Genomic DNA, 11,712 nt, shown 5'->3' on the forward strand with positions numbered 1-11,712 from the left:
ATCATTTCTGAGGGTCTTTAAATACCAACAGTTGGTCTGGAGCAGAGTGTAGCTGGTCTGTAAGTTTATATTTAGGAGTCTGGGCTGTCAGGGGAATATATTTACTGAGTGTTCAGCCAATTGCTGATTGCCACACACCCACTCGACGTTCCACCGCCTGATCTGACTCAGGGGCCAGGCCCTACGCCCCACCACCGGGTGGGTAAGGTGAGAACCTTGTGCTCCCACGTCACCCACCACCATGGCAACCCTGAAAGAACAGCCAGGGCGTCCATATTTAGGTGGAGAGGCAGAGGCACGTGATGAGCAGCTGTCACATGCTGTGCAGACCCACTGTGTGAATAGGTGAGGACCCCTGATGCATGTGAACACATGTGGGGATGCCAGTAAAGAAATGACCTCGCCGTGACTAAACAACTGTGAACAACTGAAGTGTAGCCTGTAATATAGCATTTATGAGCTGTATATTAAAATTTAAAAAAATTCTAAACTATGAAGTAGTTTAGTTTAGTTATGCCTTTTATCATTTATTTTGTTTGCTTTTGTTTATAATGCTATAGAAGATCAATGTGAAGACACATATGACACGGTACAGATGTTTTAACTGCTTATTAATGTACAGTATTTGTCAACAATCATAATTTCTCCTATTAAGACATAATATTTTACATCAGTGTTTAATTATTTCATCATTCTGTTCATACTATTATAGCAGCCTCCACTAATAAGTGTCCACAGGACACTTAGATGTGCTTACAACCACATTGTAGTGTGTTTTAAGCCTTTTATTAAATATTAATACACTGTTTATGAATCCTAAATCGAGATGCAGGAACACTTTGGCCCGGTGCTTATGATTGATTCAGGTCACAAAAATGGATGATTGGTACCTGATACTCGCTCCAGTTTAGATGCAGTGACATAAAACCCATTCCAGAGAAATAAATGGTGTGATACTATCCTGCCAGTAGAGGAGCAAATACACAACAGCAGCTTCTCTACTGTCCTCTCTGAAGGCTTAACTACACCCAACAAACAAATTTGTATTCACTCTAAGAAGAAGAAAGTTCCAACACCCTGCATCTTGAGAGGGAATTTTTTTCCTAAGACACAGACGTTTAATTTTATCTGGAGTCTCACCATTACACATCAATAGAAGTCAAATTGTTCTAGTTGTTTTTCCACCATTTTTAATAGCTTGTTATTTTTTGTTACCCAAACTGACTTTGTTAACGTTGCAACAAATCCTAAAGGTGTTCTTTTTTCTGGGCTGTACATCCTCTTTAATTGAAATGATATTTGTAAAACATATTTGAAGAGAGAAGCAGGTACCCCATGTAACCATTCACCAATACAAAACTAAATATAACATGCAATATGCATTAAGAACTACCACTAGATTTTAAACTTCTAATTTTAGTGTAACGTATACTAATCTTTGTTGCTATTAGGTTTATATAAATAAATAGCAGCCTTTTGGATAAATGTGACTCATTTACATCACATTGGTTTTAATAATGTGTGACGTCTCTGATAAATAACGTGAATGAATAAAGTAAAATGTAGTCAAAAAATCCACAATAAACAAATAAATACACTAAGTACTTCTGATCAAGATTGGGTCAGGAAATACACGCAACCAATGCCTACATAGTTTCTCTTAGTTTATCTTGTCACAGCTATATTTGGCTGCTCAGTCCTAAAATCTTATCCAGTTCCATGAAGAAGAAAAAAAACATTAAATTACTCTTTGCTTGGATCCTTTATGTTTGTCTTCCTTTCTGTAACTGTGGAGCTCTTTGGTCGAAGAAACATATATTCAAAAAGTGTTAAAACAGAAGCAGCCAGCAATCACACCCAGTAAAGCTTAAAGGTCAAGATAACCCTTTAACATCAAATGGTAACATTTAAGTCTGGTATAAGTGTCAAATGCTGAGACAGTTTTAATAGCTCACACTATAAGTGCTCTCAGTGTAGATCAACCAAAACATGAAGATAGATACGGCAGCGTGATACTTACATAAAGCTGAAATGTGAGGAGAGCTGACCACGCTGGTTTTTGCAAAGGTTAATTAACGATAAGCAGCATGTGTTACAAGAAACCTGATGATCTGCATTCCCACTGTCGTCAACTAACATATGATTCATCATTTATCATACACTTCTATTTTAAATCAGGTTACACTATAAAGTCCGTTCAGTTTTATTGGAATTCCTCCGTAGAATCATTGCTTTCAGGAGGAACTCAATGTCCACATAATGGGACAACAGTGTTTAATAATCTTCAATTTCTTTTCTCACACATTTTTTCAGCTTCTCACCTGTATTGTCTCCCCATGATCTGTGGTAAACCCTCTGGATATATCATTTAGTTGTAAACTCCTCAGACTGGCAGTGTGAGGCCTCAGGGGAAGACAACAGGTATATTCCTTGTGGGGAAGTTTTCTTGTGGTAAAACCATTTTAAGACCATCATCTTCGTTAAATCTCACAAGGAGCAAAGCTGTGAGCTGCCCTGGATACCTAGATTCATGGGATAAGATATATTCAAAGCGTAAAAGAATTAGTCTTTCACTCTGGGAAAGAGCTGCTGCTGCTGTAGGTGTACCATGAAAACAACCAGAAACTTTATTTTATTTACAAGCACTCCTAGTTAACAGTAAAGATTAGTTTTTGTGGCAACATTTGTTGTGATTTGTTTACTTTCAGGTCAGATATACAAGAAAGACTAAATTCAACATTTATACTTACTGGCTAAATATTGTGGCTTACATGTCCTGCTCTGGAAGTCTTGTGCCAAACCAGTGCTGAGGATCTGTGGCTCTGATAAATCTGGACGGCAGCAGAGAGCGGGGCGGAGCTGCACTTTGGACTGGGGGAAATTGTTTCTTAGACTAAGAATAGAAAAGCATGCAGGCTCACCATCCTGATGCCCTATTTGGCTGAGGAAATGCACACCACGGCACTTCATGTGAGAGGTGACAAATAGGCCTACTGAGCTCTGGCTGACTCATAGTGTGTATACCCATATCATATCATATCAAAAAATTCCCAACCTGAACAGAATACACAGTCATGATATATTAGTGATTTTTATATTAATATCTTCAGTTATATGTTAAAGCAACATTGGGCAACAAAGTAACATAGGCAATGTCATTTATTTTAGTACTTGTCTGTACTTTTAGTACTCAATAACCCCATACACACGCAGCCTAAGTGAGCAACTTCCCTTTTTAACACACAAGGTACTTGTACTTTACTAGGGTATTTCAATATCCTTATACTCAACTACGTGTATTTGATCAAATTAGTTACTTCTGTGATTATGTCTGTCCTTATGTGTTTGTGTTCTTATGGATCTGTTTTATGTGATTTTATGAGTTTATGTTCATGCACCTATGCTTATGTGTTTATGCACTCTTGTATGTTTTCGTGCCATCCATCTGCCAGGGTGAGACTGCAGATGAAAACTAGTCTGTATGGCTAAATCCGGCACATGCACATGTTGGACTCAAGTGCTCATGTGTATTGATATGCATTGCCCCTTCCTCAATGAATAAACACACAAACAAAACTTTAAAGATTCAGACTATTAATTCAAATGATATATAATTACATATTAATATACCTTGCAGTAAAGTAATTAAAATAAATTCCTTTGCTAACTGAAACATTAAAGTTACATTTACACTTTAATGCATCATTAATTATAATTTATTGATTTAGTGTTTTTCCTGTACTAATGAGTACATTTACTTTAGTATGTTAAGTATATTTTGAATCTAATGCACTTTTACTTAAAAAAAAGCTTTTAAATGCATGACTGTTACTTGGAACATATGTGGTATAAACTTCAGCCTGCTCTCCTGCATTTGGGTCCACTATTCACGCCACGCTCGTAACTAATAATAATAATTATAATAATAATAATAATAATAATAAAAACAATAAAGAATCTTAAAGATACATTTATACAACATTTATAAGTTTAACTTCTTCCATAGGAAATCATTGTTGAATTAGTTTTCAATAATTTTTGTTTTTATATATTACAACATGGTTTAACAACATAGTGGATTTGCTATTATGAAATTTAGCAAAAACATGAATTAAGTTGACAAAATCTTTTGAAATCAGCCAGCACATGCTCAAATGCCAAAAGAAATTCAGGAACGTTATGATCAACAATTTGTTTTATGGATCTGCTGTAGATTGTCTCAGGCAGATCCGGTTTCTCAGAGCATCAGTGTGTGCAAGATGGTCACCTGGTGAGACATGTAGATGCATCCTGCCACCCTGTGGTGGAGGTTTAGTTCTGCATGAGGCCATGAAGCCATGTCGTACAGCTTCTCCAAAGTCGTTGCACAATATTTGTAGATTTGGTTAAAAACACATTTGTTTATTGACAAACTGGTCGTGAGTGGCACTTATTTGACGTGGAAACTGAACATTCAGATTATTTTTGTTTTCTAATTTTAATAAAATTCTCTAGATAAATTTTCTGAGGAGGAACTGATTTGTAAGTGAAATCAAAAACAGAAAACTAACAGATAAAGTGTTTTCCCCTACTGGGTGGACTGGTTCTTGATCACCAGGCTGAACGGTAACATTTAGATGACTTCAGTTAACACCTGTGCGTAAAGTTTGCTGAGCAAACGCCCATGTGTCAGTCTTGTGTAACAGCCACGGCAATGCATGGGTTAAATCCTCTTAGTAGAAAGTTTGACTTTGCGTAAGAAACTGGGCTGAATTCGATAAATGAGAAGAAAAAAGGCTGCAGCCCTCCTCTCCCCTTGTCAGTCCCCTGAGAACTGATATGTTGTTCTGTGTAAGAGCTGGAACTGAGAGCGCACTCCTACTTTTCATCCACTTTCCACAAAGCAACATCTGTGAGCGAAATTCATGTCTCTGATTTATCATTGACTTACAGAAGGGATTTTTGTTGTCTAGTTTGATTGCCATGGCAAAATGGTCACTCTTCTTTTTATACCTTTTCCATGGACAACTTCCCCTCATCTTTGGGCAGCAGCAGCGCACAGCTGGGCCCTGGCGGCGTCAGATTCAGTGGGAGAACAACGGGCAGGTTTATAGTTTAATGAGCACTGGGTCAGAGTACCATGTTCCGGTTCGGTCCAGAAGCCAGTCGAGGGTTTATGTTGGCGGCAGGAGGGATGGCACCAGGAGCCAAATGCCAGGAGCGCAAAGAGGAACGACGCTTGTAAGACCCGGACAGACTGAATCCAGACCGTTCAGGACTGATCACGGTGTAGAGCCAGGATCTACTGCGTTAGGACGCGATATTAGACGGTATGCGCCTTTTAACGGTCGTGCGTCAGGAGCCAGGCAGCAGCCTGAGCACCCACACGGAGCAGAAGCTGCAGGTTATCTAGGAGCACAACACTTTAACCCGGAACACACCAACACAATCAACGCCTCTGCATCAGGGAGGTTTGCCGATTTTCCAGGCAGTATACGACGTGTCAGTTTGGATGCCCCTGCACCGCACAACAGAGGAGGAGAGCCAGGGCCCGGTGCGCAATACCAACTCTTACGCGCGGTGCCAGAGGCGATGTCTGTCTCCAGGCAACACGCGCAGACAGATCAATCCGTCTCAGCACATCCCACAGCTCTGGAAAGGGAATCTGAGGCTCGTGCTCCATCCTCTGCACGTAGTCAGGATGGTTCAAACGAGGCAAACGGTAACGGAGAAGACATGATTAACGACGACCCTCGAAACCCGTTAAAAAACCACAGGAATTCTGTTTTTTACAACTCGTATCCCACAAGAGGCAGGTCAGTGGCCCGCACGCGCCGTCCGCCTGGCACAGGGTATGGAACAAGATATTTCCAAAATGGTAAGTGTATGCACTAATGACATGGAGTGAATACGGCCTTCTTAGTTTGCATTTTAAATAAACTTGTTTCATGAATATTCTAAAGGCAGTTTGCTAAGTGTCATGTCTCACTCACTGAGCTAAAAAAAAAACTGAATGACTGGAAGGGAAAACCTCTAATTTGGGATCCCAGACTGATTGCTCAGGAATGTAAAACACTTTGAATTTTGCCAACAAACAGCTGCTTTCATTTTCAGCATGGATACATCTTTTTCAGTAAATTATTCTGAGAATACACACATAAACTGGCAACATTAAGATCTCAGCATATCAAAACAACTTGTTCCTTTAATCTCCTCTCCCAGGACTGCCAGACCTTGTGCCAGACCCATATGCCATCCAAGCAGGTGCGTATGTCCAGCGCATGCAGATGTTCGCGCTCCGCTGTGCAGCTGAGGAGAACTGTCTAGCCAGGTAATCTGAGGTGCCAAAAGGGATTCACTTCCTCAGCACATAGACATTGAAGCAGACACACACGCAAACACACTCACACACACACACACTCAACAGACAGGTATTTCCTTTGTTTTGACTGCTCATTCAAGGTTAATTTGAATTATTTTGGCGTAACTTTTGGTTCTTCCAAAACAACTTACAGTAATGTCTGTATACATTGACAATGTGGCAGGAAAACGGTTCTGTTGGAGTTATAAAACTGTGTGATCTTAATATGGAGCAGGGATTCTCCAACATGATGTCCTGCCAAGACATAAATGTTCTGGGTTGGTTTTCCCTAAAGCATTGAGCACAATGGAACAAACCCGTTGCTCTCTGAATACTGGCCCCCGGGATAGCCGCACGTAGCACTTTTCAACGTAGCTTATGCCTGTTTCCCCTGTGATCCATCCAAGGTCAGCTTACGGACCTGCTGTGAGAGACATTGACTTCAGAGTACTCCTGCGATTCCCCCAAAAAGTGAAAAACCAAGGCACCACTGACTTCCTTCCTGTCAAGCCGAGATACCAGTGGGACTGGCACAGCTGTCACCAGTAAGTTTATTCAGCCTGAAAGGGAAATGACGTTACTCTGGTAATGCTCTGATAAAAACATTAAACTCAGAATTCACAAAATAATTTGGGATTTAAAGGTATCCCTGAACCAGGTTTGGGCCATGGCACAAGTAAGAAACTCTTATTCTTTTTCCAATTTATTCTGTTTTACCCCCTCAGACACTACCACAGCATGGATGCCTTCAGTAACTACGACCTGCTGGATATCGTCAGTGGACGTAAAGTGGCCGAGGGACACAAAGCTAGTTTTTGCCTGGAGGACACGGGCTGTGAACCCGGATTCCGGCGGCGCTACGCCTGTACATCTCATACACAGGTAATATAAACTTATACAGTATTTTAAGTAAATGTTGTGTAACCTTTTTATTAATTAGGTAGTCTCACTGAGATCAAGACCTGAGGAAACTAGGAGAGAGGAATCAGAAACAATCACAGATACATCTAATTGTACAAAGTTAAAAGTTACATGATTATATTGTACAAGGTCTTGGAAGTCAGTCCTACCCAGTTTAGAATTTACCTGTGGGGTATCTAGCCTTGATCCAGACTCACTCCTGAATAGAGACATTTCAAGCACTCAGCAGCTCATAAAATGCATTACAGGAAGAATATTCAAAATACAAATATGCCAGATATATACCAGATAGAAGGAAAACTATGAAGTGAGAAAATGAATGAATCACTCTGAGTGATTAAAAATAAAGTCAACTTTGATTGGGTTTGTTTTGAATTTATTGGAAGACTTATGTCTCGGTCAGAATAAGTCATTGTTACTGTTTTTTACACCTTATACGTTTTACATAAGCCTTACACAGACACATCCAGGTCCCAGGAGATGGCCATCTAGAACAGGGCAGTGACTTTTGTTTGGAGTTTCTTTTGCAAATCCTCCAAATCCACTTCTGAGAAATGCTTTTCTTACTAAAACTCCAGTGCACGCCAATAAAATAAGAAAACATCCTGAAGAAATGGGAACATTTATTATATCAGTTGTCTGGGTAATTTGATTCTGGCTTTGCACTGCTTAGTGCTGGTTTCCTGTAACAGTTTTGCTTCCAAAGAACTGTTTGTATAACTAAAACTCAAATCTGCTTCATTTGCAGCATTTGTAGGAAAAAAGTAGTCAAAGTCTCACAAAGAGCCTGAGCAAAAGCTTTACACCACACTGAGAGGGGTGTTTGGGTTGTCTTTTCAGGGACTGAGTCCAGGATGCCATGACCTGTACGCTGCCAATATCGATTGTCAGTGGATTGACATCACTGACGTACCTCCTGGAAATTATATCTTGAAGGTAATACATGTCACATCAACTTTATAACTATTTTATTTTTTGCAATATTTACTCACCTACCCGCAGAGCTGCCAAAACATTTTTTATTTCTGATGACTTTCAGGTTACGGTCAATCCCAATTTCCACGTCCTGGAGTCAGACTTCACTAACAACGTAGTGAGATGTGATATCACATACACAGGAATTTATGTTCAGACACGCAACTGTCGAGTATCAAGGTACTGTTCCAGTTTTTCTGTTGAACATGAGCGCTGCATGTGACATATTCTTTATCTAGTTAAACTCAGAATGTCTACACAATAGAAGATGTATGAGAAGAAGGGGCTAAACAGTCAGATTGTATTTGAGAGATGCTGTATCAAGTCTTGTGTGTTTACAATTTGGATGTCTGTATTTTAATGTCTCTTTTTTTCCCTTTTCAGAGTGTGAAATCTTCGTTTTCAAGTATTCTGTAGATGTGTTGCAGCAAACATCTCTCCCTGTACTCTGCAACTACAAAAATGACTTGATGACTAACAAAGTGCAACTGGTGCTAGTTTTTAATTGTAACTGCCATACATTTGTGTTGCATTTACTGTAAATAAATGCAGAGATTAAAATAATTTGAACATCAACCTAGTGAGATCCTCACATTTTCTTGGTTTTTGTTATGCCTTAATTCATAACAAAGATATATCTTTCTTTTTTTGCCTTAACAAATACAAGTGATGTTCATTAACAGTTATTGCTGAAATGCTGGTTTAGTATGTGTTTTGTTTGTTGTCTCTGTCTTGTTTTTCTGCTTTGTGTTATTGTTATTTGCAGATGATTTGCTTTTACAGTTTTATTTAAAGGATGACATTTTCTATGTGTTTGTTACTGGCAACCAATCTCGTTAATTGTTTTTAAAGACAATTATTTGCTAAACCAGCTGGAAACTGTAGTTTTTAGCAAAAGTTACTCAAATTGGAGCAAATGGTGCATTTCTTCTGGACTATTTCCAGCTGTGAAAATTAGTATTTATGGTAGCAGGACGGTACCTAACTTGTTCATACTATTTGGTCTTTTCATGGGATGTGTTGAAAGATAAGATAAATACAAATTATCACTTATTCTTAAATCCCTTTGTGGTCACATTAGCAAACTTCAAATATCAAATTTTATGTTAAATAGTAAGAGTAGTATGTCAAATGATGTCATTATGAATGTGCATGTGTATAACTGAGTGAATGAAAAGTGAGTCACTTTAATGTAAAACTGTTAATATTGCTAAAACGTTGTTGAAAACCTTATAATATTCTGTTGGCATGTTGGATTTAAAGAAATAAAGATGGTTAGGAGGAGTGAGGACTTTATTACTATAACTATTCTTTCTTTTTCTAAAATGTCAGAACGTCAAATTTTTCCAGTGTATCTATTCATCTCTAAATATTCTTTTCTGGATTGTAGCTGTGTGTTACTACAAAAATGCCAAGGACCAGTTAAGATCAAATCTTTCAGTTTTAAATCCAGCAAAACCAAAGAGGATAAAAGCAGCAATTGTTCATTTTCAAATATCCCAGCGCTGTGCAGGACTGAATTTGTCCTCTTCCTGTTGAATGGAGGAGCTTTACTTTAAGTGATGCGTGCAGATCATGGCCTCAGAGACAAACAGGCCTGCAGCCAGACGCTGGTGGCATGTTTGCTGACAGGCCTCTGTGAAGACACAAGCCGCAGGATCTTATACATCCATGCCATATCTACTACAACACAGCCGGAGCACCATGAATGGAGGCCTTTTCTCAACCTCTCCTACTCTGTGCATGTAAAAAGAAGTGTCTCCTCCAGCTGCTGCTACACTACTTCTTGGCCCAGAACTCATTGCATCATGGTTCAAGTCCATTGGGGATTGTCTAAAACGGGCGTGGTTTAACAGCACTGGGATATTTTGTCTGAGTGGGAGGATGGACACAACTCACCAGAGAATATCTCCAGCAAGTCATTCAAATTATGTTTTTACCAAGGACAAATGTGTTTTTGCAGCAATCACTACACTGTTTTAAACAGCAAAAGAATGACAAGAGAAACACCAAACCTCCATAGATTATATTCACTCTGGAGTGGGCAGTGCGTCACCTGATTCAAAGATGTTTTTACCTTTAACAAATCACTGTCTTTATATATTATAAAGCAGTTTTGAGTGATGGACTGGAAAACATGCAGGCTCCAGACAATGTTTGCACAGTTAAATGCACAGATGTTGGGTATTTACAATGACACAGAGCTCAGTCTCAGCTCAGAAGGCAGTGAACCGGGACGATGAAGCGCAATTGAAATGGTTTATGTTGGAAGTCACCGAGGTGCTTCCCTGCCAGAGTAGATTGTCTGTGTTATTGAAAGTGTCTGGAAAATACCCCTGTCTCCCATTGAGTCGACTCCAGTCTTGTCTGTCTGGGAATTTTCAGGACAATATTTACAGACAGTGACTTTTTTTAAGGATCGCTGTAGGGGAGGGTTATATCTGAAAGTCTATTCTGAACAAAGGTAACAGGAGTCTTCAGCCATGCTAGCAGCTCTGTGAGGACGATGTTAATGATGATGTTAAGCATGCTAACATTAACAAATTAGCATTAAACACAAAGTATAGCCGGGACTGATGGGAATGTTGTTTGTTTGCAGGTATTTGGTCATCAACCAAAATATTGCACAAATTAAAACTTTGACCGGATGGTAGCTCTGGATGAAAAGTATATAATCAACATTAATATTGTACCACATTTCTTGGCCATCCATCCAATACAAGACATTTTACTAAAAAACACAAGATGTCAACCTCATGGGGACACTAGAAGAAAAATCAATGCTGCATTAACTTCTGGGGACCATGAATATCTGTACAAAATTGAATGGCAATTCATCAAACGTTGTTGACATATTTCCGTCTGGACCAAAGTGGTGGACCGAATGACAGACAGACAGACAGACAGACAAACAGACAGACAGACAAAGTGCCATCCATGGTCTCCCACTTGATTTACACCAACTAATATCTTACATTAAACTCTGAATGGTTTAGAGAAGGGAAGCCATGGCCAGAAGCCCCAGGTAAAACAGATTGCTGTTGTTTTTTCATCTCTGCTCAGTTCTTGATAAAAACAGTATAAAATCACTGATTCTGGAGGATTTCTTTGTTTGTTTTGCCATTTGGCATTAGTCTTGTGATTTCTATTTACTTTTCAGTCTCTTAAAATAGTTTTTTCTTACTCACTTTAAACACTGAAAGCTCCAGAGCCAATAAAAATTCAAGGGATGTTGAACTTTAAGCTGTTCTAACAAGCTGAACAGGTGATGAGAGATTGGCTAACTGTGTTCCTTTAGAACTCAGCTGGTCTCCTCCTTTTTGGACCAGCATGTCATTTTAAACATGTCATGCTGTAGAGAAGACAGTGCTTGTTTGCTCAGCTGTGGAGCTTCACACCAACATCTGGGCAGAGTCTCTTGTTAGTCTTACACAAGCACAGAACAGCATTGGCAAAAGCCAAAAAAAGGCAAGCTG

General features: G+C 39.2%; 1 protein-coding gene and 1 long non-coding RNA gene across 2 annotated transcripts in view; one reads left to right on the top strand and one right to left on the bottom strand.

The window, feature by feature from the left end:
* LOC117954218 overlaps positions 1-2,864 on the bottom strand; it is a 12,849-nt gene extending 9,985 nt beyond the window's left edge. Inside the window, exons 1-2 of the long non-coding RNA XR_004658775.1 lie at positions 2,751-2,864; positions 2,322-2,522 (exon numbers count right to left, since the gene is read on the bottom strand). This is a non-coding gene — a long non-coding RNA (uncharacterized LOC117954218). The remainder of the gene's footprint in view (positions 1-2,321; positions 2,523-2,750) is intronic.
* A 1,938-nt stretch (positions 2,865-4,802) lies between these two features.
* On the top strand, positions 4,803-9,524 carry loxl5b (lysyl oxidase-like 5b). Its single transcript, XM_034887817.1, has 8 exons — positions 4,803-5,338; positions 5,393-5,857; positions 6,202-6,310; positions 6,748-6,885; positions 7,066-7,222; positions 8,102-8,197; positions 8,301-8,416; positions 8,621-9,524. The coding sequence occupies exons 1-8, from the start codon at positions 4,963-4,965 to the stop codon at positions 8,625-8,627; spliced, it is 1,464 nt and encodes a 487-aa protein (XP_034743708.1). The 5' UTR covers positions 4,803-4,962; the 3' UTR covers positions 8,628-9,524.
* Positions 9,525-11,712: the final 2,188 nt, after the last annotated feature.

Source organism: Etheostoma cragini, chromosome 12 (assembly GCF_013103735.1).
Source record: "Etheostoma cragini isolate CJK2018 chromosome 12, CSU_Ecrag_1.0, whole genome shotgun sequence".
In the NCBI taxonomy this organism is placed as follows: Eukaryota; Metazoa; Chordata; class Actinopteri; order Perciformes; family Percidae; genus Etheostoma; species Etheostoma cragini.

Bases quoted from the DNA above. Each gene is read 5' to 3' on its own strand.
- loxl5b (XM_034887817.1), top strand. From the start codon at position 4,963: ATGGCAAAATGGTCACTCTTCTTTTTATACCTTTTCCATGGACAACTT. The intron at 5,858-6,201 runs GTAAGTGTATGC...CTCCTCTCCCAG, and splicing joins AACAAGATATTTCCAAAATG to GACTGCCAGACCTTGTGCCA. The intron at 8,198-8,300 runs GTAATACATGTC...GATGACTTTCAG, and splicing joins CTGGAAATTATATCTTGAAG to GTTACGGTCAATCCCAATTT.